Raw genomic sequence first — 26,987 nt, 5'->3', positions numbered from 1 at the left:
CATTCCTTCGTAGCGCGATATTATTTTATACAATCGCGTTAATTAATTGTTATACTTTAAAACATATTTTAAAAACTGACCTACCCACATGATTGCCTTTTATTATTATTATTATTTTTATTATTTTTATTTTACATATATACCAGGAAGGCCTTACAGGTAAATCCCAATGCGCCTTCCTGGCCAATTACAAATACAAATGCAGCATTTTTATTATAAGTCGTTGAATTGCGAGACACTGAAAAAACTCGCAAATTAACGAGACATCTATGAATTGTACATAAATTTTTATTGTACATCAATCAAATTTCAAATAATGGTGACATAGTAGGTAGGAAGGATTTTTAGCCAATTTTTTTTTCCGGGAACCGTTTCAACAATGAAATCAGAGAAAATTGGCAAACTCTGATAGGAGACGATCAACCTGGAGTCACAAGTCCAGGTCTGACCAACAGCATACTCTGAAAAATTCATTTTCATTCAGGGATTGAACCCGGCACCTTCTTGACGGTAAGCAGAAGCTTAACGTCCGAGCTATGCTGCTGGCTAACAGATTTTGAACAGATTGCCTGAGATTGAATACATTCACTTACTTGAATATCCTTAACGATGTTTATGTGATCGTTCCGATAATTTTGGATTACCTCTGTGTCCCATGCGTCTTTGTAGGTTATGTTTTTATTTATATATTTTCTGCGTCAATCACGCGGTCATGTACCTCTGTACATCAATCAATATATTGCTGAAATAGAAGCAAACATGTTATTAGTATTGGAAAGGTATGGATAGTAACAAAGGAACGATACCGATTTCTTAATTGACATCCATTTTTTCTCGACCACGTTTTTTCCTATTGGTTTTCCCGTTTGGTGTTGTGGCCTAGGTTACTGGTGTCCGGTTCGAAATGACCATCATGGAAAAGACTTCGATAATGGTTTGATGTAGTTTATTGAAATGTAAAATCTGCACGTGGTGGTTCAGCGGAACGTACGAGAACACAACTTCTACGTACGCCGTCTTTTCGCTGACTACTCGACCGTAGCGTTCTTCCGCTTGGGTCCACACTACTTCCAACTCGTCAATAATGCCAATCGACAATCAGTTAATAAGACTGTTTGCCACACGTCATTATAAAAGTCGGAACAGTTGCCACAAGGCGTTTTTAACGTCTTGTTGAAGTCTGTTCATTCGCTGTTTGAGGATTGGGTCCTTGTTCCTTTGGAATGCCTTCCTAGCTCTATTCTTAAGGCGAATAAGATCGCGAATGTCGGGGGGTAAAGCTTGCGGGTGCAGGGGAGAGTGGGGTGTGCTAGTGGTGCTGGCTTCAAAGGCTGTCGGAAGAGAGATCATTTACTACAGTCAAGGACTGCGCACCTGGAAAATTTTGAGTTAGAACGATGTCTAAGATATCAGGTCTGCCTTTGAAGTTAGTGGGGATTCTTGTGGGTTCGTCTGGGGCCGTAACGGAGACTTTTGGGTTTGAGAGTTGGGAATAACTTAGGAGAGTTTTCCCATTTTTGTTAGTGGCTTGACTGTTCCATCTGGAATGTTTGGCGTTAAGGTCGCCTGTGGCAATGGTGGCTTTGTTGGTGTTGAATATTTTGTCCAAGTCTGTGGTGAGTAAGTGTTGTTTTGGTGGGTTGTAAACTGCGTGGAGGATGAGTGGGGTGCCAGTGTTAGTCCAAACTTCTACCGACGTCAGTTCTATCCCTGTGGTGATCGGCCGCGGGGCCAAGTTGTGTTGAATTGTGTGTTTGATGAATATGGCAGTGCCGCCGGCGGCTTTGCCTATTCTGTCGTTTCTGTATGTGGTGTAGTTTGGGAAGTTTAGTCGATTGCCAGGTTTGAGCCAAGTTTCGTTTACTAGTGCGATATCAATGGAGTGTTGGAGCAAGAATTGCTCGAATTCGACACGCTTGCTGAGTATGCTGCAAGCGTTCCAGTAAACGATCTTGAGGTATCGAGTCATTTTTGTTGTTGTTGTTTAAGTAGGGCTAGGATGGTCGACATCGTCGTCTGCATTTGGTTGAAGCTTTCAGTCGTCCACGGTGTTACTATTTTAGGCAGGGGGTCTGGGGTGGTGGAAATTAGAGGCGGGAAGTTTGATTGAGAATATGAGTAATGTGGGTGGTGTGGTTTTGGAGGTTGGGGGGGTGTGGGGTTTCGGGGTTGGCGGGTGCTTTTCTTGCTCTTGTTGTTAGGGTTGAGAATGCAGCCTCTATAGCTGGAAACGTGTGCACCATTGCAACTAGTGCAGACTGGGGTAGTAATATTGGAGTCGCACTGGGTGGTCAAGTGTGAGCCTGCGCATTTAATGCATAGGGGGTCAATGTGACAGTTATTGGAGCCGTGTCCGAAGGCCTGGCAGCGGTGACACTGGGGTACAGTGTCTCCGCGACGGAGCGATTCAGTGCGAACCTGTTGTCCGAAGATGCTGGAGTGGTCGAATAGTTTTTTCCCCTCTTCATCGCGCGTGGTTTCAACCGTAAACATGGGCATGTTACATTTGTTACGTCGAGATTTCATGACGGTGGCTTTAGTGGCTTTGTAGCCAAGGTGAATTATTTCTTCGAGGACTTCAGTTTCAGTGAAGCTGGGATTAATGCCTCGAATGACAATTTTTAGAGGTTTGTCCTCTGTTAGGGGATGGGCGTAGAACTGGAACTTCTCTGTTTCAAGAAATTTCGTAATGTCTCGGTAATCGGCAATGGTAAGGGGGGTGATTTTGGCGGTGCTACTGTTGTAGACAGATTCAAACTTCAGATTTCACCTCTTGAGTTTGCGGTAAACGGTTGGGTAGTCAGCGGGCTTTTTGAGGAAAACCGGGGCTACCTTGGGTTTGGCGTTTGTGACATTTGGAGCTGCTATGGGGGCTGCGCTCGAATTTGATGGGGCGGCTACGAAAGCCGCTCGGTCGGTAACGAAGGCCAAGCGGTCTGCCGTATAGGCATCTCGTGCTTCCTCGAAAGCACTCTCGAGGGCGGAGAGTCGCTCCTTCAGCTCATTGTTTTGAGCTCTGAGTTTTTTTATGACAGCCTTTGTTTTGTTGGAGCTGTCATTGCTGGCGTCGCTGTTGTATTCGCTGTCGGAGCTCCTCCGGGAGCTCCCTTCGCTGTCCGTCGACGTCGCTACCGACATGGTTGATGCCGGTAGCGAGTAGTGGCGTCAGCTAGAATGTGTAGCTGTGACGACTCGGTTGATGTTTTGGGTTCTGGCGGTTGCGACAGTATGACCGGCGCAGGTAGCTGTTGCGGCGACACGGCTAGTTTTTGCGGAGCACGACCGTTCACTGCAAGTGCGTGGGCCTCTGTCCGTCGACGTCAACTGCAAAATTTCCTTGTGGTTACTTCGCCCCTCCGCGTCGACGGCAGATGTGTCTGTTTTGCGCAAACGCGTGTACGTTGAGGTCGTGTTGATAAATACAGGCGGATCCGAATTTTTGTCATTCGCTCGCCATCTCTCGCACCGTGCGCTAGTCCGCACCGTGCTCGCTTTCACTCCGTCGCTACACACAACTCCAACTCGTCATGTCCGGCCGTGGAAAAGGAGGCAAGGTGAAGGGAAAGGCAAAGTCGCGCTCCAGCCGAGCTGGTCTGCAGTTCCCCGTGGGCAGGATCCATCGTCTGCTGAGGAAAGGCAATTACGCGGAGCGCGTGGGAGCCGGAGCCCCCGTCTACTTGGCCGCCGTCATGGAATATTTGGCTGCTGAAGTCCTCGAGTTGGCCGGAAACGCCGCTCGTGACAACAAGAAGACCAGAATTATCCCTCGCCATCTCCAACTGGCCATCCGCAACGACGAAGAATTGAACAAATTGCTCTCTGGAGTGACCATCGCTCAAGGAGGCGTCCTGCCCAACATCCAAGCTGTCTTGTTGCCCAAGAAGACCGAAAAGAAGGCATAAGCGACAGACAAGTCTGTTTTCCCACAATCAAACGGCCCTTTTCAGGGCCACCAATATTTTTAAACGTCTGTTCGGTCATGACAATATTTTCGTTACTGCAATTCAAAAATTGTATTGAATTCGAAATGGATGGGAATATTGTTAAAATCGTCAAATATCCAAATGGATGCTGATAAAATAAAAATTTAAAATTAGTCAATCCAATCAAATGTATATCAATAAACATATAATAAGATCACATATCCGTTTTACCCGTTCATTATGGAAATAATTTAGAAGAAATGGTGCTTGAACGAGTTACGTGGTTCGTTACAGGAACCATACAACTGGTATCATATTTTACTAAAATCCCAATACCTCGGGTCTTGATCACAACCATTTTTTTGTAATTCATTAAAATAATTTAATGCATTTGTGGCCGGTTCAAAAATTGCATAAATGGTTATTATTTAACATCTTTTCAATAATCACAGACTCAACGCTTAGAGATATATGAATACCACTCTTCAAATAATTTAGAAAATATAAAAAGTAATTTAGAACCTTATGAATCATAAGTTATGATATACTGGCAACTGTCATCGTAGTTTGTCTGTCTAAAGTGTTCAAGCATAGTGTTAATTTAAATTTCACGTTTTTCCGATTGTCTTTATTTTCCTAATTTTTACAAGGCTATTTATTAGCTTCTTTTAAATTATCATGATTTGTAATACTTTCATCTTAATTCTAAATTATATGTAAATATGTTGTATTTAAAATAAAGAAAAAATAGACGCTAAAAAGCGAAACCAAGCTGAGGCTTGTAATAAAACGAAGAGCTATGGAATCGAAGTTGTAAATAAAAATGCACCGACTCCTTTTTTAAGATGTTCTATAATTAATAGTACATGCCAACTAGTCTCCAATTTTGTTGAACTAAAATCCACTAATAAATTTATATTTCATCAAAATCACTAACTTCAATGAGACGCTCATATGGAAAACACGAATTCGGATGTTACTGCGAAAAACAGACTAATTCCAACGGCGCCTACTTCATTAGATTGATTTGAATGCGAAATTCATACACACTATGAACGTAGATACTTACTGATTTATTCATTATTTCATACGTTGATCCCCACCCTGCTAAAAACATACGTATTATATGTGATGAAGGTGCCGAGACGTGACTGTCTAGTTCCCGAGTTTTTGTATGGCCGTTCAGATTAGAAAATCGCGACTGAAAACTATATTCGTAAATCATGAGAAATAAATCCGAAATATATTGTTTGTGGCCCTGAAAAGGGCCGTTTTGTTTAATAGTAGGTCAGTAGATATTTAGGCGCGTTCTCCGCGGATACGTCTGGCCAATTGGATGTCTTTGGGCATGATGGTGACGCGCTTGGCGTGGATTGCGCACAAGTTGGTATCTTCAAAGAGACCGACGAGGTAAGCCTCGCTAGCTTCCTGGAGGGCCATAACGGCAGAGCTCTGGAAACGCAAGTCGGTCTTGAAGTCTTGGGCGATCTCACGAACCAGGCGCTGGAAAGGCAGTTTGCGGATGAGCAGTTCAGTGCTCTTCTGGTAGCGACGGATCTCTCGGAGCGCGACAGTTCCGGGCCGATAACGATGGGGCTTCTTCACTCCTCCGGTGGCGGGCGCACTCTTGCGGGCGGCTTTCGTGGCCAGTTGTTTGCGGGGAGCCTTTCCTCCGGTGGATTTACGGGCAGTCTGCTTGGTACGGGCCATTGTCAAGTGTGCTGAAGAACGTCTTGTCCGAGCGAAAGACGCACGTAGAATGCGGTCTCGGCCGCATTGCACAAATATTTATAGCATATGCGAGTGCTGTGATTGGTCAGTTTGGGCGGCAAACGCTACCACCTGGTGCGTTTTTACAGTTGCTCTCAAACTGAGAAGATACATGATGCAGAATTTATTTTGCATTCAATAATAAAATATATTTATATTTTAACATATGAACTTAATATAGTACCTGCTTAGATATTAAATATAAACATTTTATATCCTAGATGTTACAATTAAACTTTTTTTTTCGATTCGTATTAACCCTTTGAATGTTGAGCAACGCCGATTGGCGTTTTTCCAACAAGTCCATAAGCTTGAAATATACGCCGATAGGCTGTTTTTTGAGTATATAAAAAATAAATAAGAATACTTACCGCTAAAAGCCTTTCCAGGTAGTATTGAACATGGGTCGTGTAATCCGTGTCAATGTTTATAAAGACTGGTTTAGACCGGAATTTCTACATTTATAACTATATCAGAATTTCTCGATGAAAATCCCTAACTGCTGAGTATTTTAGATTGTGCCTTGGCACATATGTGGATTGTGAGCATTACATTTTAACTACAATTAAGAAGATGCAACTAGTTTTGGAACAACACATTCATCAATAGACTTCTTCTGTTTATTTTATATTGTAGCAAGATATATTAGAGAGTCTAAACACACCTTTACAAATCTCGAAATCGTCGGCGATAGTTATTTTGAGTGGTGATTTTGGGTTTTTATACCTGCTTACACCTTACCTGTCACCTTAATGGTTTCCTGAAACCCGTTGTTAAAAATTAAAAGATTCCGGAAACCCGTTAGAAATTTAAAAATTCATATAATTTTTTCAAAAACTATACAAATCTTGAAAATTGTTTTGAACGGTTACAAATTCGAAAAGGTCACAGTCGATTACATAGCAGGTAAAGAGAAAAGACCTTTTTTGAAATATATATATAAATTGAAAAAAATTTGGAAACCCGTTGTTCCAAAATTGGGGTGACACTACTGCCTGCTTTCTATTGGATTTCTAAATAGATCTAGATGCAAATGTTGGCGAAATTTTCAGCATGGTGGGCTTTCAACAGAAAAGACGTCAGCACCCAAAGAGTTAAGCGTCCCGATTACGATTATTTTTCACCATCGTATTGGCGGTATTGATTTGGATATCTATTGTAGATAAAAACGCGAAAAAGGGCAAAGTTTCAAATCTATCGGAATAATGTAGGATATAATTATCTATGTAAATAGCTAAAATTATATAAATAAATAATACACATATCTTGTTCGACCATGAGCGAAGTGAAATATATAAGAGGTTTGTAAAAACAAAATCTACATTCAACATCACCGAGAGTCCGATACCATATAACACGTTAGATAGATAGGTCAAGGGAGTGTCACTACTCTAGAAAACTATCGATAAAACGTAGCCACAAAGAAGAAAATCTACATTTGTTTCTAAATAATAAATTAATTAGTTGAAAAAATTCGACCACGTTGAGAAGCACTGAACGTGTTTGAAAACTAGTGAAATCCCGATTGATTTTTTTATCTTATAATTTTGATTAATTCACATATAAAATGTAATAAATATTACTATTCCTCGTCGCAAGTTTCTGTTGGCATCGTATGCATTTATTGGGAAAATTGGTGATAATGAGTCACTGCCGCCGAAAGTATAAATACGGGCGTTTTCTTGTTGAGACTCATTCGCTCGCCAGAGTTCGTCCTGTTCGGACGCCTGTCTAGCTCTCACTCTCGTTCGACCGACACTTCACTGATTCAAGATGACTGGTCGCGGAAAGGGAGGAAAGGGGTTGGGAAAAGGAGGCGCTAAACGTCACAGGAAGGTGTTGCGAGACAACATCCAGGGCATCACCAAACCCGCCATCAGACGTCTCGCCCGCCGTGGAGGAGTCAAGCGTATCTCGGGTCTGATCTACGAAGAGACCCGAGGCGTTCTCAAGGTGTTCCTAGAAAACGTGATCAGGGATGCCGTCACCTACACCGAGCACGCCAAGCGCAAGACCGTCACTGCCATGGACGTGGTCTACGCTCTCAAGAGACAAGGACGCACCCTCTACGGATTCGGCGGTTAAACAAATAAATGAATTGACATCGTAAACAAAAAAAGGCCCTTTTCAGGGCCACCAAACCATTTACAAAGTTTTCGGTTCTGAGTTACGTATTTGATATTTGCATAACAAATTACACTTAATAGAATTTATCAAGCTGCTACCTTGCGTACATTTACCCTATAAGCGATATATCAGTAAATAAATTAATTCATTAGGATTATAATGACCTTGTCTGTTAACTTATTGATGAACGAATAACATCTCAATTTCATTTTAGCATATTCTTTCGTTTATGCGTCATTCGCGTCTATTTATATTCTAAAATTTTCCTGATCCTTGGCGAATTATTCGATGAAGTTTCGTGTATTTAAAGTTGTGTCACATAAAAAGGTCGGAAGAATGTCAACAAACCCTGCATCATACATATATATGTATGTAGGTGGGTTAAAAAAGAACACAATAAAACGTTGAATTTTCTTTATCTTCCTGGATTTGATTCCCCCATTGACCGACTATTTACATAAATAAATAGCATGTTGGCCATTTAAGATCATTTATTAACCCTTAAAGTGCTGACGTCTTTTCTGTTGAAAGCCCGCCACGCTAAAAATTTCGCCAACATTTCCAAGTAAAATTATTTAGAAATCCAATAAAAAGCAGGTATAAATATTGTAGCTAATCCACAAACAAACCCTAGATCTTTACCCTAGATAATTATCGTTGAAGATTTCGAGTTTTTTAAAGATGTGTTTTGACTCTAATATATCAACAATATAAAATAAACAAAAAAAGTCTATTAATGAATGTATTTTTCCAAAACTAGTTCCATCTTCATTGTTTTTAAAATGTAATGTTCACAATCTAAAATATGAATCGAATCCTAGATAATTCTCTAGATCGATAGGCATGGATTGAACTCAGAGGAATTATCATTAAAAATATTAACCACAAGCACAATCTAAATACCAATCCACAATCTAAAATACTTAACAATTCTGCTATGGTTATAAATTTAAAATTTCCGGTGTAAAACAGTATTTAAAAACATTGACATGGTTTACACGACCCATGTTCAATGCATTTTTTTTCAATGCTACCTGGAAAGGTTTAGTGGATAGTATTTTTATTTATTTTTTTATATAAGAATACAACGCCTGCCGGCGTATCTCTGGCTATATTACAAAATAAAATTGGTCCATGTATTTTATTTTATTTTATTGTCACAATCAATACACACTCGCCATTACAGATTAGCTCCAATGCGACGGGTGTACGTTAATGAAATACATAAACAATCAGAAATCAGAAATACAGTAATACATACATATAGAATCAGAATATATAGAATATAACAATTAATCAGAAATAATAATCATAGTGACATCTATGGATTTCAGATTACTGTGTATAATTAATACAAATTATACACAGGCAGATTTTTGTGACAACAGGATTAGATTTTTTAATACCAATTTTCAGGAACCGTTTCAGCAATGATCAGATAAAATTGGCAAACTCTGATAGAGAAACGATCGATTTGGAGTCACAAAACCCCCAAATCTAACCAGCAGTGGCGAGGACACGAACCTATGACCTCAGTGATGCTAAATATATACCTGCTGTATGTAGAATATAAATTTGGATGTAACCCAATATAACTTACTACATTGGCTGTTTTCCGCAGACTTATATCAATTATTACTACATTGGCTGTTTTCCGCAGACTTATATCAATTATTAAATGGTATAGCAGTGATTTAGGATTTCCAAGTTCAAAATTAAATTCGTTACAAAGTATGTTTTTGAAAGTTATGGAAGGACACTCGGATAAATTTTAAACATTTAAAATCTGCACGCCATTTGAATCACTCTTGTTTTAAAATATAAGTAAAGTCAAATCGATGTCATTAATCGGAAATATTTTAAAGAATCTTCCAAATTTTCAATAATAATTTAGTTTATAATTTATATATATAAGCACTAAGAATTAATAAATGATGTTTTTAGATAAAGGAAAAGATTAAAGGCGTCAATTGATAATAGAGATTATAGATCGATCTGTGTTACGATTGTTTGTTTCAATATCATCTAATTCATTTATTAACATATTAATGTATTAAAGATGACTTTTATATTATTGTAAAAATGTTTAAAAATAATATTCGACATTGATTACAGATGTAAACTATTAAAATACATTAATATTTCATTTTTAACGACGCTCTACGTGACGGTGTGGACTCATTCTTAAATTGAATTTGTCATTGCTCGTGTGCTAACGTGAATTATATAAAGAATTTTAGTATTTTAAGACGATATAATCCTAATTTACGATTGCTGTTTTAAATACATCGATTCATTTGAATACTTTTTTAGAAAATTGGCAATTTTGGGACTAAGCGAAGCAGAAATGATAATTTGTATTGTCGAGTATCGAAGACTGAAGTGACTGTTCTGTGTGTTACGATTGGTGGTTTCAATTTCATCTCATTACTTTATTACGTTAATTATACACTTGAAATAGCTTTTGGACATTTATCTAAATATTTAAGAACGATATTAGACAGTAAAAACAGTTGTAAACATTTAAATTGTGTATTTATTCCACATTTAATGACACTCCGCGTGACGATGCGGATGCATTCTGAAATTGAATCAGTCATTGATTTCAAGCTGATGCGAATTAAACAACAGATTTTAGCTTTTTACGATGATAAAACCCTTATAAACGATTGCCGTTTTCAACGCAACGATTAAATTGCGCAGTTTTTTAAGTAAACCTAGATTTTGGGACAAGGCGAAGCAGAAATGAGAACGATTTGATGAAGAATCTGAACAGAGCGAACGCGTAAGTTCGGCGAGCTCCGTCGAGCGCTCAATGCCCCGATCGTGCAACGATTAAATTCACTCGCGTCTCGACTCGAAACGCTCGTTCTCAAACTCTCTCTTCAATCCTCAAACTGGGAAGAACTAAGATGGCAGACACCGCATCTCCAGTCGCAGCCTCTCCTCTACCGACGACTCCGGCCAAGAAGTCCAAAGTCGCAGCCGTCAAGAAGCCTCAGAAGAAGCCCACTCATCCCAAGACCTCGGAAATGGTCAACAACGCTATCTCGGATCTCAAGGAAAGGGGTGGATCCTCACTCCAGGCCATCAAGAAGTTCATTTCGGCCAACTACAAGGTGGACGCCGACAAACTGGCTCCTTTCATCAGAAAGTACCTGAAGGGCGCGGTCGACTCTGGCACTCTGGTTCGCACCAAAGGCAAAGGCGCTGCTGGAAGTTTCAAACTGGAGGCCAAAGCGAAGGGCGCCCCCGCCGCTAAGAAGATCAAAGCCGCCCCCAAGAAAGTCGCAGCCGCCGCTAAGAGCCCCGCCAAGGCAGCCGGACGCGTGCAGAAGCGCAAACCCGCCGCAGCTAAGAAAACTACAGCCGCTGCAGTCAAGCCCAAGAAAGCCGCTGCCAAGAAAACGACTGCCGCCGCTTCTCCGGCTAAGAAGGCCGCCAAGTCTAAAACCCCCACTAAGGCCAAGACCACCACAAAGCCCCCAACAAAGAAACCCAAAGCGCCCAAACCCAAGAAGGCCGGAGTCGCCGCCAAGAGCAAGGCCATCAAGAGGACGGCCGCTAAGAAGTAATCTCGCTTTACTACCACCATCGCCTATTGACGTAAAACTCAATTTAAAAAGCCCTTTTCAGGGCTACCAAACTCTTTTACATAAAGTTGGTTAATATTTTGACATCATCAAAACGCAACGTTTTTTTAGAATTTGTCCGTGGTATATGTACATATGCATTCACGGGGGGGATTTGTTTCGCAAACTTTCATTTTCCATTTCAAAAAGGATTCAAATTCAATTTTGACATCATCAAAAGGCTAGGTTTTTTTGGAATTTGTTCATGGTATATGTGCATATGCATTCACGGGGGAGTTTGTTTCATTTTCCATTTAACACCAATAAAAAGGATTCAAATATGTTATGTGCGACGTAGCACGTTTGACGTCAACAGTCTTTATTAGTAGCAGTAAATCGCAGTCTTTATTAGTAGCAGTAGTTCGCAAACTTTCATTTTCCATTTTAAAAAGGATTCAAATAAACTATGAGAGTCGTAGCATATTTCATGTCGACAGTCTTATTATTGTAGTCAACAATAATTTTGGTGTAACATCCCGAATGTGTTATTGCGGTTTGGCCAGGTTTTTCGTTAAATGAACTCTGTTTCCAATTTATCGATTAATTATTATTAGTCACATGCACACGTATTTTATTCATTTCAAAAAATTAAACATTTTTCATGTTTGCCTAGTACCAAGCCGACAAGACGCACAGAAAAGGAATTGATGTTTCGCAGGGGACCCTTGAAATTGAAGTAAAAAGTGCTTATGTTCGAAGAAGTGCAAAGTACTTTGAGGTAATAGCTAAAATAATTGCGGTGGTTTATTATCATGTTGATCACAATATATGCGAAACATCAGTGGCAAACTGCAAAAAAATATTGTACACTTAAAATAAGTGAAGCTAAAAGGAAGTATGTAGAAAAAGGTAACAGCACAGGGGATGCAAAAAAAGGTAGAATTATGAGAAGCGGTCATAAAACTACTTATTAGGACTGAGTAGGCAATGACATTTTAAAATAGCAGGTACGAAAAAATATAACACAACAAAAAAAGTAGGTAGTTGGGACTGCTAATCGCTAGTTGTTAATCCATTAGAATAAAAGATGACACCCAAAGTGCAGTAAAAAATTACCAATATGCAAATGATGAAACTGTTAATTTTAAACCAAATTTTTATTTGTAAAGAGTATTGGTGGCCCTGAAAAGGGCCTTTTCATGTTCTTCAACGATAGGACGTTGGCGTCTACTTGGAGCTGGTGTATTTGGTGACGGCTTTGGTGCCTTCAGAGACGGCGTGCTTGGCCAACTCTCCTGGAAGCAGGAGACGGACTGCGGTCTGAATTTCCCGAGAAGTGATGGTGGAGCGCTTGTTGTAGTGGGCGAGACGAGAAGCCTCGGCTGCGATGCGTTCGAAGATGTCGTTGACGAAGCTGTTCATGATGCTCATCGCCTTCGACGAGATGCCGGTGTCGGGGTGCACCTGCTTCAACACCTTGTAGATGTAGATGGCGTAACTCTCCTTCCTCCTGCGCTTGTTCTTCTTCTTTCCATCCCCCTTCGAGATGTTCTTCTGGGCTTTGCCGCCAGATTTCTTCGCGGCTTTTCCACTCCCCTTGGGTGGCATCGTGTATCGCAGTGATCCAAAGGGATGCTGTCGTTACGAGAGGACGCTTCAGAATGAATTTCAAACTGCTAAAATTTCCTTGTGGCTACTTCGCCCCTCCGCGTCGACGGCAGATGTGTCTGTATTGCGCAACAGCGTGAACGTTGTGGTCGTGTTCATAAATACGGGTATAAACAAATTTTTGTCATTCGCTCGCCGTCTCTCGCACCGTGCGCTAGTCCGCACCGTGCTCGCTTTCACTCCGTCGCTACACACCTTCAACTCGTCATGTCCGGCCGTGGTAAAGGAGGCAAGGTGAAGGGAAAGGCAAAGTCGCGCTCCAGCCGAGCTGGTCTGCAGTTCCCCGTGGGCAGGATCCATCGTCTGCTGAGGAAAGGCAATTACGCGGAGCGCGTGGGAGCCGGAGCCCCCGTCTACTTGGCCGCCGTCATGGAATATTTGGCCGCTGAAGTCCTCGAGTTGGCCGGAAACGCCGCTCGCGACAACAAGAAGACCAGAATCATCCCCCGCCATCTCCAACTGGCCATCCGCAACGACGAGGAGTTGAACAAATTGCTCTCTGGAGTGACAATCGCTCAAGGAGGCGTCCTGCCCAACATCCAAGCTGTCTTGTTGCCCAAGAAAACCGAAAAGAAAGCTTAAACGATAAACGAGTCTGTTCCTTACAATCAAACGGCCCTTTTCAGGGCCACCAATATTTTTGAGCGTCTGCTCGGTCATGACAATATTTTCACTACTGCAATTAAAATTTTTTGTCGTATTTATTTACGAAATGGATGCTGATAAATAAAAATATAAAATTAGTCAACCCAAACGAAAATATACGTATGTATTTATATCATCATCAATGTATAATAGCACGAGCAAAAAAATAAATTATCAGAGCGGAGACTAATCAATCTATAACTAGTGTTATTTGTAATACAAACAGCTTAAACATGGCCAATCTCATAGTAAATATTTTAAATATTTATTTGAATATTCATTTATTTTTCTGCGAAACAACAATAGTTACAAAGTCTCTTTCGAAATTATATATTAGATACATAGATATATGGAAAAATACTTCACCATCAAAAACGATATTACACATTTGATTTAAATAATTTTGAAATTATTAGTACAAAAGTGCCATCTATCCGGCAACGTAAAAATTTTACATTTGACCAATTATGAAATTAGGTGTCCTCGTGGTTCGGTATCTTGCTATTCAACAAACCCGTATTCGACGAACATACATTTTGTAAGCACCATTTCATAAATTACACTGAGCAACAAAAAATCACGTTTTTGAGTTACCAGAGCAGAGACTTTACTAGAAAACCAATCCTTATGAATGTGGTGAAATAAAAAACTAGCCAAATAAACGCAAAATAGCACGGAGAAAAAATCCGTAAAAAAAAAAAAATCATTTTTAACTTTTAAAATTCGCTAGAAAATTAATTATAAGTATTTTAAAACAAAAAAAAATAACAATCAATAGGAAAAACATCTGACTATTGATTCCAATACTCACTTTGAGCACATCCAATGCTAGATTTTTAGACCGCAATAGCCAAAAAAACTATAGAAATCGCACATTTTTTAAACGATCACTAACCAACAAAAATCATTATCATATTCGAATTCAGTGGGTCAAACTTAGTTAGGATTGGCTAGTCTCCGCTCTGGTATTTTTTTTTTGTTGCTCAGTGTTATCAATGGGGTTTGAAATCCAATTGTTTGCTTCTTAAGTTTTGGGGAAGCACTGCGTAAAAGACGATTTCAACCCTTTTAAATTTTCAATTATTTTTTCACGTACATAGCCAGCAGTTTGGCTTAGTGGTAGCGTATATATTTAGCATCACTGAGGTCAAAGGTTCGAGTCCTCGCCACTGCTGGTTAGATTTGGGGGTTTTGTGACTCCAAATCGATCGTTTCTCTATCAGAGTTTGCCAATTTTATCTGATCATTGCTGAAACGGTTCCTGAAAATTGGTATTAGATCTAATCCTGTTGTCACAAAATCTGCCTGTGTATAATTTGTAATAATTATACACAGTAATCTGAAATTTATAGATATCTCTATCGACATCTCTATAATTTCGTATTTATTGTATGTATAAAAATTGTATACAAAAAAATCTAACAATAATCCATAGTTTATTATTTCTGATTAATTGTTATATGCTATATATTCTGATTGTATATGTATGTATTACTGTATTTCTGATTTCTGATTGTTTATGTATTGTGTATTTCGTTAACGTACACCCGTCGCATTGGAGCAAATCTGTAATGGCGAGTGTGTATTGATTTGTGACAATTAAATAAAATAAAATATATCCCGAGACATACTATTCTTGTTTTCAGATAAGAAATTATGTTATTAAGTAATTATGAAATTAAGTTTCAAATACTCCAGTTTGATCATTTTCGAAACATGGATTCCAAAATCTAATTTCCTAATCATACTTTCAATTTTATCTGCAACATTAAAGATCATTATCGAGTTGTTCTCAGGTGTCAAATTCAAGCTATTTATTTATTGGAGCGCTATCGCGGTAAATTTAAAAATGCACTCCAAAATCGATTGCTAGATTTCGATCATCAAATGTACATATTGACGTCGACGATGACTAATTAAGATAATGTTTATTAATCATATAAAATATATTTCTATTTTTATGATTGTAAGTCATTCATTTCTGCATGTCCGCCATTACTGATTTTTTTTCGCGTACCACAGGTTGGGTAACGCTGACATAGATAATAAATTAACGTCACGTCATATTTTATTTAGAAACCAGAAGATGAAAGTCAAATTAGCAACCCAAATAACATTATTTAAGAATTATGAAGCTACTTGTAAATTAATTCAAATGAATCTTTTCGATATTTTAAAATCGCTAAATTTAAGACAACGTGGGTATAAGCACCCATTGTTTAGTGCAGGTTAAAATTTTTGAAACCGTTAAAAACGTAATAGAAAGCAATCAGAAAACCGGATTTTTAGGACTTACAAAGTTTTCAAGCTTTGTATGCAAATTGTATGAAAATTTAATAGATGAAAACTGTTTAAAATTCATTCCCACTTATAAATTTAGCCAGGATCATATCGAATTACTATTTGGAAACATCAGATCGCACGGAGGACACAATAATAATCCTAATAGCAGACAATTTAAGGCAATATACAAAAAGCTACTTAACCACTTAGAATAATTCTCAAAAGGTATTCAATTTCCATGAAATGAGGATCTTAGTTCTATCTTGAATTGCACATCAGCTATTCAACAAATCAATCAAACGTCCTCAAAATACCGTTTTGAGGATGAAAATGATGACAACGTTGTTGAAATAGGACATTGTGAAACTACGTCACAATTCTTGGATTGTGACATGGTTTCGCAAATGCAAATTATTGGTTACATCTCGGGGTGTGTTGTTAAATTATTAATACCAAAAATAAAATGTCAGGACTGTATTTCCAGTCTTTTAGCAAAACCAAAAACGGGGTTTCACAAGCTTATATATTTGCGGAATTTTGGAGGATTGTGTTATCCGTCGTATGATGTTTTCTAAATATGCTTAAAAAGTGAATCCATCATAAGGAAATTTTTGAAAAAAAATGGTGGTCAATCATTATCACTAGACTACGGATACAGACCGTGCTTTTTCCAGGAATCGGGGCGGTTTGGCTCTATTTACAAAGCTAGAGTGCAAAAAAAAGGTTCAGCGAACCTTTAAAAAAGCATTTACAACAATTGAACAATGGACGGCGTGCTGTGGGTCCGGTGTCTAATTATTACCAAACATCACAACTGTCGGGATAGTTTCCGAAATATTGGAATTATTCATAAGTACTAATATTTTTAATTGCATATTAGTACATTCTACTGACCAGCCTGCCACTTCCTATCATATATTGCAATTAATTCGTGCAACGATTAAATATTAAAGTTCATTATATAACGAAAAAGGACAATTTCGAAAGCAAATGTTCATCGAAAAGGCATTTGTTTAACAAAACATTCGAAGATTTTAATATGATTTTATTTTTGATCAACAGTACCCTGACATATTACTTGGTACTCTTGCCATTTTCGCAAACTTTCACTTTTTTTTCTATTTGAGAACACCCTCGTCAACTGAATGCACCCATTAGTCCTAAATTTATTTCGTTACTTCTGGTGACCATACAAAAAAAATCGGACCCTTTTTTTTCATTATGCAAGAAATGTATCAACTGTATCGTCAAAACAGTGTTCGAGCGTCGGCTGAAGAAAACACATCTACATTGTTTTTGCACGAAATCATTTGCCGATTTTCGTGATTTTATATCACTCAGTGTTGTCTTTGAATATTTCTGGTGAGTTAAATTTATTTTATCAAATATTATTTCTCATTCCGTGTTTATTAAATAAAAAATCGATTTTCAAGAAAAAATGGGTGGTTCAGATATCTCAGATGATGAAAAAGCGGCCATTAAGGGACTTTTGGATTCTGGGAAGCTATCCAAACAAGAAATTTCCCATAATATTTCCCCGCTATAATATTTTGTTTTAAGACAAAATATGTCTCAATTAGGGTTTATATAATATTATTTCGAAAAAAAATGAATGAATTTATTTTAAATTTCACCGACATATCGAACAAAAAGAAAAAGTTTAATTTTTTAAGAACGTGTGCTATAGATTTTGGTTTATTTTAAATTTTCATTGATTTTTATTGATTTCAATTGATTCTTAGTAATTACTAGTCACCGGAGCCTGAGGGGGCCGTGTATTGTTCAAAGGTTGTAAATGCATTGTTAAAGGTTTGCCGAACAATGGATAGCACTGTGACTATCCTACCTCTAGTAATTACATATCTCATAGAAAATTCTCATTGTATTTTTATTTAATTCAAATATCACCGCAGTCCGAGTATCGTATTGCAAACGTGGATTGTACGCGTATTGCTTTGGCGAAATGTAAGTGATTCGCAACTCGTGGCACGCAACCTTATATTTTTTCGTTAATAATTACGCAAAAATAATATTTTATCAACACACTAACACTGCTTTTCAAACTTCTTTATTACCCCCATAAATTATGGGCCATAAAGAGCGTCACAAGTGCGACGGCGGCTTTTTTTTTATCATAGGCAAATCGTGACAAATGCATGGGTTCGATACTTTCGGTGAGATTTTACTAAGAAAAAAAAAGGTGTACAAATGTAAAATAAACATCGACAAAATAGGGGTACAAACAAAGTCCTCTCGCTTCATTATTGTTTATTGGTTTTTACCAGTGACGTTTTATTTTATACTTGAGAGCAGTTTCTTCAATAGAAAGTTTTTTTTTGTATGCACTTCCCTTGATTTATTAGGGGACTTCTCGTGATCATACAAATTAGACACTTTTTTTTTATTTTGCAAGAGCTTTCGGTAAAAAGTACATCTCTATTGTTTTCACGTAGATTCGACTGAAGTTTCAAGTGATTCAATATCATTTACTTTTGTCTCTAAATATTTTATAGATAACTAAATGTTATCGGCCACATTTCTAAGCACGTTGTATTTCAATACAGCATATTTTTGTACGAAATTTCTCCCTTTGATGGATTACCTTTAAATGACCCAGACCATTTCCGCTCGCCTTTATTAATTTTAAGTTGCCGCCATTGGTAAACGACGGAAGATTCAGTTTTATTATTTTGTGAACCATTCGTCACTCAATATTATTGTCGTTGAAAGTGTATTTCTCGACATTTGTTAAACAAAGAATTTTCAGAAAAAATCAGTTTCTATTGTATTCGGTTGCTTTCATAAACTATTTCATTTTTTCGGTCGTTTATTTATTTCCTCAGTTATCTGCTGAAAGTCGCCGGGAAAGGACAAATTTTATTTTGTTCTCGCGAGTGTTGTGCAATTTTTGTGAAGCTTTTTGCTGTTAAATTTTATTTTATTTTAACAAACCCCAAAATGGATGAAGATTCGTTTATAAATGAAGTATATGAAGACCGTCAATCCGATATTGATGATAACGAGAGTGACGATGATTCTGATTTTTTGACAATGCGAGGTGGGTCACGCATAATGCATATGTCATGAATAGAGGTAGGATAGTCACAGTGCTATCCATTGTTCGGCAAACCTTTAACAATGCATTTACAACCTTTGAACAATACACGGCCCCCTCAGGCTCCGGTGACTAGTCATGAAGTAACTCGGAAGATGAAATTACCCTGGATTGGTCTCAAATGGATCCCGTTCGAGATAATGAGGCATTTGAGGGAAATCCCGGAGTTAAAAATTTTCCCTCAAAATCCGGAAAACGTCGAAGAAGTCACGGCCTTATACATTGGTAATGACTTATTGGAGGAAATAGTGCTGGAAACAAATAGATATCATGCAACAAATGAGCATTCCGGAGCATGGTAAAAAATGGACGGACGTAACCATAGGAGAAATGAAGAAGATGTTAGCGTTAATCATAATTATGGGACTAGTTCGAAAATATTCTATTTCGAGTAATTGGTCCACCAATCCATACATCGAAACGCCAATATTCAGAAAAACGGCAAGAGATCGATTCAAGCAAATATTGACCTTTTTGCATTTTTCTGATAATAGCAATATGCCAGACGACGCACCAAAATTATTCAAAGTACAAACATTCCGATCGATATATGAGCAGTGGCGGACTGGCCATACAAGCGAATATGCCCGATGGCATGTGGGCCCCACTGTCTGTTAGAAAATATGGGCCCTCAGTAAAATTAAATAACTTTTTATCTATTTCACGTGTGTAAAAATTTATAGGATATTGCACTTTGGGACCTAAAGTTTGGGTATTTCAACAAAACAAATATCTTACGATATACAAAAACAACTAATACCTGCTTTAACAGCCCAAAGATTGGTTAACTTTTTGTATTAGGCTCGAAATGTAAGTTTCAACATTTCAACGTGGGCCCTTTTGCCGGGCCCATTTCCAACGTCAATATTATGTATATACCAATACCTATGTTACAACTACCTACTGAAATAAAAATGGTAATAAACAAATTTCCGTGAATAATATAAACTGAATTGCTTAAAACAATTTTGATAGGACGATTCATCATCAACCAGCTATTTAAATTTACTTAATACTTTCAAAATAACATTTGATTATACTTCGACGATATAGTAAGATTTAAAATATACAATTGTAAACAGTTTCCGAATATAAAATCTAATCCTAATCTAGACACATCCATGTATATAGAAATATAGGATAGGGGCCCCCTTCCCAAAATCAAGATTTTCACATGATCACAAAACTTTATCTATTGTTATTACGTACATATGTATGTATGTATGTACATAGATAAAGTGAAAAGACAGTCGGTAGAAATTAAGTTAATTGATAGTTTTTTAGTGACTCAGTTCGATGGTCGATTTTTGCTGACCATGTGAAGATTTTTAGAAAAAAATTATTTTTTCAAATATAAGCTTATTTTTTTCATATTTTATAACTCAATAAGGTGTATTCAAAGAATATTTTCCATTTTTATTCCGATATAAAAAGATTTTTTGAAAAAAAATTCAATTTGACCAATCTTTGCCAGCCCAAGAAAAAGCTGAAATGAAGTCCCTGATTCTTTTATGATGCATTCTATTTACCTAGGACAAGGGTTAAAACGAAATATACAATGTAATTTATGGATCTATTTTGCTTTTGCAAATGGCACCATTTGTACACAGAATATTTTTATAATAGTGTTCAACTTGCAACAAATTTAATTTCAGAAAAAATTAGAATGTGTGGGACATTGCGAGGCAATCTTGAATGGACTCACAAGGACTCACAGAATATTTAAAAAATGCTCGACTCGAAATAGACCAAATTGCGTTTCAACGAAAAGGAGATATCTTACTTGAGAAATGCAAAAATTATAAAAAAAAGAAATAAAGATGATTTCCACAATTCACAACTCGTCACTGGCCGAGACCGGGAAAATCAGTTATAGAACAAATACCCCTATAATAAAACCAAAGAGTATTATAGACTACAACTTATATATGAGTGGAGTAGATTTAGCAGACCAGTACCTTTCGTATTATCCCATTTTCCGTAAAACAATGAAGTGGACAAAAAAAGTGACATTCTATTTATTACACTGTGCTATATTAAACTCATTCAAGGTTTATCAAAATCTGAACCCTGATAAAAAACTAAAATTCCACGACTATATGGTTGAACTTGCAAAATCGTGGATTGAACCTGAAATAGTAGATTTAAACATAAATGAGCCGTCAACATCAACACATGCTGCTGCTCATTTTGATCCAGCCCATAGACTTTCAAAAACAATCGAACATCAACCTGTTCATATCCGTGAAGGTGGTAAAATTTTGAGTAGAAGGTGTCGCGTGTGTTCAAAACATAAATTACGGAAAGAAACGAGTTATATGTGTGAGAGCTGTAAAGTGCCACTCCACATGGATTTTGTAAGTACCACTCCACAGTGTTTTAAAGATTACCATTTAAAAAAAAATATACTATTTTACATCCTTTTTGTTTTGTGTATTGACTTTTTATTGTTTTATGTACCTGTGACATTTTTAATTTAATGTAATATTTTATTTTATTTTTTATTCATGTTTGACTTTTTTTATTTATGTGTATTGTAACGTGAGGTGAAGTGGGTGGCTTTGACTGAACAGGGAAAGACCAGCAGAGATGGGAGTCTAAAGGAAACGACAGTTCTCAGAGAAAGCTGTGGTCCGACTCAACTTCCGACTTCTTTGTGGCTGCGTTTTAACGATAGTTTATAGGGTAGTGACACTCCCTTAACCTATCTATCGAACGAGTTGTATGGGATCGGACTCTCGGTGATGTTTGTGGTGCGGGCTGGCGGCTGCTCGCTTGTGGAGTGTTTGTCGATCTGGAACACTAAGCAAAATTAGTGCAACATCTGTGGGATACTGTCGGGGTTAGTGTGTTAGTGGGTGGTTAACGGGTATGGACCGTTTGGAGGTGGTTGAGTCTGGTTAGTTAAATGGATGCTAATTTTAGCCTATACCCATCTTCAGAATGTCGATGGGCCTTTGGTTAATTATTAGTTTGGTTTTGCTGAGGGAATTTATTAAGGGATTGTCTACCTTGCCGAGAGACTTGAAGTAGTTTACGGCAAGTTTGTGTACGTGTTTGTCAAGGTAGTCAATGTTTAGGTCATTGTGAATTATAGTGTTTCTTGTGTACCAGTCGTAGTTGCCCGCGGCACGCAAGAATTTGTTTTGTACTGTCTGCAGTCTGAGTATGGATCTGTTGGAGATGGTAGTGTGAGCCCACACGGGGCTCGCGTACGTGATTTGTGGGCGGATGATGGATTTATACAGCAAGCACTTGTTTTTAAGTGAGAGTTTGCTGTTTGGTTTGCATAGTGGGTAAAGCTTTGACGCAACTGCCCTAGCTCTACGCACCGCGTTAGTGATGTGGGGTTTCCAGGTTAATTTGCGGTCGATTATTACCCCCAGGTAGCGGGTAGACGTGGTCCAGTTGACTGGTTGGTCGTTTATAATTACTGGCTTGGCTGGTTTGCACCGATATTTACGTCTGGAGAAGAATATTGCCTGACTTTTGTCCGGGTTGATTTTCATCAGCCATTTATCGTACCACGCTACCAGTTGGTCCGAGTACTTCTGGAGGGCGAGCGAGACACCCTTGGGGCTGACGGAGCTCGCTAAGATGGCAGTGTCATCGGCATACTGTGCGATGTTTGTGTACCTATGTGTAGGAGTGGGTATGTCGTGTGTGTACAGGTTGAATAGCGTGGGGCCGAGGATGGAGCCTTGGGGTACCCCAGCGGAGATGCCTCGCTGGGTTGATATGTGGTCCTTGAGTTTGACCTGAAATTTCCTTTCCCTTAGGAAGGATGCGATAGATCGTATTGAGTGGGGGGTGATGTTGGCAGCAATCATTTTGTAAAGGAGGCCAGAGTGCCAAACTTTATCGAAGGCTTTGGAAATGTCTAGGAAGATTGCTCCAGTAGACATGTTGCGGTCGAAGCCGTCTATCACGGTTTCAACGACTCTGTGAATCTGGTGAACGGCAGAATGTTGGGGTCTAAAGCCAAATTGTGTTTTGGGAAGAAGGTCAATTTTTGTGATCTCGCTATTGAGATTTGAGATTAAGATCCGTTCCAGGATCTTACTCAGTGAGGATAGTAAGCTGATGGGTCGGTAGCTTGTTGCGAGGGAGGGGTTCGAGTAGGGTTTTCTGATGAGAATGACATTGGCGAGTTTCCATTGACTCGGAAAGTAGCAGATTCTGTTGGTGGCATTTAGTATAGCTGTGAGTGCAGCGATGGCTTTTTGAGGGAGTTCTTTTAGAGCTTTGTTGGAAATTCCGTCAGGGCCAGGGGCCTTTTTGGCAGCGATGGTTTTGATGATGTTTAGGACTTCAAGCGGCGAGGTGGCGACAATGGGTACTGGGGCTGGGTTTTCGAGGTAGCTATTGACGGAGCTTTCAACCATTTGGCAAAAGTCGCTTTGCAGGTTAGAGTTTGAGAGAGAAAATTGGTCCTGGAGACTGTCAGCTAGGGCTTCCGCTTTATCGGCGGTGGAGTAGACAAACTTGTCTCCAACTTTGATCCTGTCGATCCTATTGCCGTTGCTTCTGAAGATTTTTGACAGTTTCCAGAAACCGTTATGTCCGTCTTCTAGCGCTCTGAGTTTGGTATCCCAGTTGTCGTTTCGTAGTTGCCACAAGGCGTTTTTAACGTCTTGTTGAAGTCTGTTCATTCGCTGTTTGAGGATTGGGTCCTTGTTCCTTTGGAATGCCTTCCTAGCTCTATTCTTAAGGCGAATAAGATCGCGAATGTCGGGGGGTAAAGCTTGCGGGTGCAGGGGAGAGTGGGGTGTGCTGGTGGTGCTGGCTTCAAGGGCTGACTGTATTTCGTCAGTGAGTACGTTAATAGAAGAGTCTATATCTTGGGTGGTGTGAATCGAGTGGGGGTAAGTGACGGTGTGATGAAGGAGAGTTGAGAATTTCTCCCAAGATATGGTACTGCGGAGGATGGGGTTTATAGTTACGGGGGTGTTGGTGAGTTCTAGTATGACCGGGTGATGGTCGGAAGAGAGATCATTTACTACAGTCAAGGACTGCGCACCTGGAAAATTTTGAGTTAGAACGATGTCTAAGATATCAGGTCTGCCTTTGAAGTTAGTGGGGATTCTTGTGGGTTCGTCTGGGGCCGTAACGGAGACTTTTGGGTTTGAGAGTTGGGAATAACTTAGGAGAGTTTTCCCATTTTTGTTAGTGGCTTGACTGTTCCATCTGGAATGTTTGAAGTTAAGGTCGCCTGCGGCAATGGTGGCTTTGTTAGTGTTGAATATTTTGTCCAAGTCTGTGGTGAGTAAGTGTTGTTTTGGTGGGTTGTAAACTGCGTGGAGGATGAGTGGGGTGCCAGTGTTAGTCCAGACTTCTACCGATGTCAGTTCTATCCCTGTGGTGATCGGCCGCGGGGCCAAGTTGTGTTGAATTGTGTGTTTGATGAATATGGCAGTGCCGCCGGCGGCTTTGCCTATTCTGTCGTTTCTGTATGTAGTGTAGTTTGGGAAGTGTAGTCGATTGCCAGGTTTGAGCCAAGTTTCGTTTACTAGTGCGATATCAATAGAGTGTTGGAGCAAGAATTGCTCGAATTCGACCCGCTTGCTGAGTATGCTGCAAGCGTTCCAGTAAACGATCTTGAGGTATCGAGTCATTTTTGTTGTTGTGTAAGTAGGGCTAGGATGGTCGACATCATCGTCTGCATATGGTTGAAGCTTTCAGTCGTCCAGGGTGTTGAGTTTTGGTTCTGGATTGTTTTGGTTTGTTTAGGGAGGGCTACTATTTTAGGCAGGGGGTCTGGGGTGGTGGAAATTAGAGGCGGGAAGTTTGATTGGGAATATGAGTAATGTGGGTGGTGTGGTTTTGGAGGTTGGGGGGGTGTGGGGTTTCGGGGTTGGCGGGTGCTTTTCTTGCTCTTGTTGTTAGGGTTGAGGATGCAGCCTCTATAGCTGGAAACGTGTGCACCATTGCAACTAGTACAGACTGGGGTAGTAATATTGGAGTCGCACTGGGTGGTCAAGTGTGAGCCTGCGCATTTAATGCATAGGGGGTCAATGTGACAGTTATAGGAGCCGTGTCCGAAGCCCTGGCAGCGGTGACACTGGGGTACAGTGTCTCCGCGACGGAGCGATTCAGTACGAACCTGTTGTCCGAAGATGCTGGAGAGGTTGAACAATTTCTTCCCCTCTTCGTCGCGTGTGGTCTCGACTGTGAACATGGGCGTGTTGCGCTTGTCACGTCGTGATTTCATGACGGTGGCTTTAGTGGCTTTGTAGCCAAGGTGAATTAATTCTTTGAGGACTTCAGTTTCAGTGAAGCTGGGATTAATGCCTCGAATGACAATTTTAAGAGGTTTGTCCTCTGTTAGGGGATGGGCGTAGAACTGGAATTTCTCTGTTTCAAGAAATTTCGTAATCTCTCGGTAATCGGCAATGGTAAGGGGGGTGATTTTGGCGGTGCTACTGTTGTAGACAGATTCAAACTTCAGATTACGGTTCATGAGTTTGCGGTAAACGGTTGGGTAGTCAGAGGGCTTTTTGAGGAAAACCGGGGCTACCTTGGGTTTGGCGTTTGTGGCAATTGGAGCTGCTCTGGGGGCTGCGCTCGAACTTGATGGGGCGGGGCGAGTCGCCGGTGGTGCGGGGGTTGCGGCACGAGTTGTAGGTGGAGCGGGGACTGAGGGGGTGGGGGGTGTTGAGGATGAAGCGCTAGGGGCTGTCAATTGAGTGAGTGGCTTAGAGCGGGTGTGTGTTGTTGTTGGCGTTGGCGTGTTGAGTAGTGACAGTCGGCGTTGTGTGTTGGCATCAATTCGCCTGATGCCAACTGGGCGAGACTTCTCCTCGACTTTGTGAGGAGTTTGAATGTGTGGGGTAGGTGTGGACTTACCTTTGTCTTTTTCTTCTTTTTTCCCCGGGCTATCCACTTGCATGGGTGAAGCGGGGCGGGGTGGGGGCGTGGTGCTACGTGGTACCGGCTGCGGGATAGATGATTCCAGACGGCGCTTCTTCACCATTGCTGGAGGTGTGGGGGGGGGGCGTGGCTGTGGCAGACTTCTCGGACTGCTGTTTTGCTGGAGTCTCCTTGTCCTTCAGCTGTTGGAGTAATGCAGCCCTGTCGGCTACGAAAGCCGCTCGGTCGGTAACGAAGGCCAAGCGGTCTGCCGTATAGGCATCACGTGCTTCCTCGAAGGCACTCTCGAGGGCGGAGAGTCGCTCCTTCAGCTCATTGTTTTGAGCTCTAAGTTTTTTTATGACAGCCTTAGTTCTGTTGGAGCTGTCATTGCTGGCGTCACTGTTGTATTCGCTGTCGGAGCTCCTCCGGGAGCTCCCTTCGCTGTCCGTCGACGTCGCTACCGACATGGTTGATGCCGGTAGCGAGTAGCAACTTCCGAAGGAAAGGGCGCTTCTTTTATAGCTGAGAAAGTAGCGGTACTTTCTCCCACTCCCCAGCATCCGAGGGCGGGGGTAGTTTCCCCCCCACTCCTTCGGCTGCGGGGGCGTACGTTACACTATGATTATTCTAGTTTTCGTTACTTTATGTACTTTTCAAAATAATTTTTCATTCTTGCAAATGATTTTTTTAATTTTCTTTATTTTATATACTTATTTATTCAAGAATTTGATTTTTTTGTTTTATGTACCTTTTTTTAGTTTTCTTTACTTTATGACTTTCTTATACATATATAAATAAATGGTTTAAGTACTGTAACGTGGGGGTGAAGTGGGTGGCTTTGACTGAACAGGGAAAGACCAGCAGAGATGGGAGTCCAAAGGAAACGACAGTTCTCAGAGAAAGCTGTGGTCCGACTCGACTTCCGAGTAGTAGTAGTAGTAGTGGGTAATATTTTATAGATAGTTCCATGGAGTTTACTCCATGCCTATCGATCTAGCGAATTATCTGGGATCCGATTCGCGGTGATGTTGT

At 39.8% G+C, this 26,987-nt stretch overlaps 6 protein-coding genes across 6 annotated transcripts; 4 read left to right on the top strand and 2 right to left on the bottom strand.

Moving 5' to 3' along the window:
* The first annotated feature begins 3,465 nt into the window (after positions 1–3,465).
* On the top strand, positions 3,466–3,902 carry LOC143921885 (histone H2A-like). Its single transcript, XM_077445202.1, has one exon. It carries the CDS (start codon positions 3,528–3,530, stop codon positions 3,900–3,902), a length of 375 nt encoding a protein of 124 aa, XP_077301328.1. The 5' UTR covers positions 3,466–3,527.
* A 672-nt stretch (positions 3,903–4,574) lies between these two features.
* LOC143921883 (histone H3) lies at positions 4,575–5,678 on the bottom strand. Its single transcript, XM_077445201.1, has one exon. It carries the CDS (start codon positions 5,631–5,633, stop codon positions 5,223–5,225), a length of 411 nt encoding a protein of 136 aa, XP_077301327.1. The 5' UTR covers positions 5,634–5,678; the 3' UTR covers positions 4,575–5,222.
* A 1,763-nt stretch (positions 5,679–7,441) lies between these two features.
* On the top strand, positions 7,442–7,778 carry LOC143921895 (histone H4). Its single transcript, XM_077445212.1, has one exon. The coding sequence runs from the start codon at positions 7,467–7,469 to the stop codon at positions 7,776–7,778; it is 312 nt and encodes a 103-aa protein (XP_077301338.1). The 5' UTR covers positions 7,442–7,466.
* A 2,891-nt stretch (positions 7,779–10,669) lies between these two features.
* LOC143921893 (histone H1-like) lies at positions 10,670–12,007 on the top strand. The gene has a single exon (XM_077445210.1). The coding sequence runs from the start codon at positions 10,733–10,735 to the stop codon at positions 11,393–11,395; it is 663 nt and encodes a 220-aa protein (XP_077301336.1). The 5' UTR covers positions 10,670–10,732; the 3' UTR covers positions 11,396–12,007.
* On the bottom strand, positions 11,924–13,000 carry LOC143921894 (histone H2B-like). The gene has a single exon (XM_077445211.1). It carries the CDS (start codon positions 12,998–13,000, stop codon positions 12,620–12,622), a length of 381 nt encoding a protein of 126 aa, XP_077301337.1. The 3' UTR covers positions 11,924–12,619.
* Positions 13,001–13,263: 263 nt separating this feature from the next.
* LOC143921887 (histone H2A-like) lies at positions 13,264–13,642 on the top strand. Its single transcript, XM_077445204.1, has one exon. It carries the CDS (start codon positions 13,268–13,270, stop codon positions 13,640–13,642), a length of 375 nt encoding a protein of 124 aa, XP_077301330.1. The 5' UTR covers positions 13,264–13,267.
* The last annotated feature ends 13,345 nt before the right edge of the window (positions 13,643–26,987 follow it).

This window comes from Arctopsyche grandis, unplaced genomic scaffold (genome assembly GCF_051622035.1).
Source record: "Arctopsyche grandis isolate Sample6627 unplaced genomic scaffold, ASM5162203v2 HiC_scaffold_27, whole genome shotgun sequence".
Lineage (NCBI taxonomy): Eukaryota > Metazoa > Arthropoda > Insecta > Trichoptera > Hydropsychidae > Arctopsyche > Arctopsyche grandis.
The sequence above is the reverse complement of the archived record's forward strand: the minus strand, read 5'-3'. Positions and strand labels throughout refer to the sequence as shown.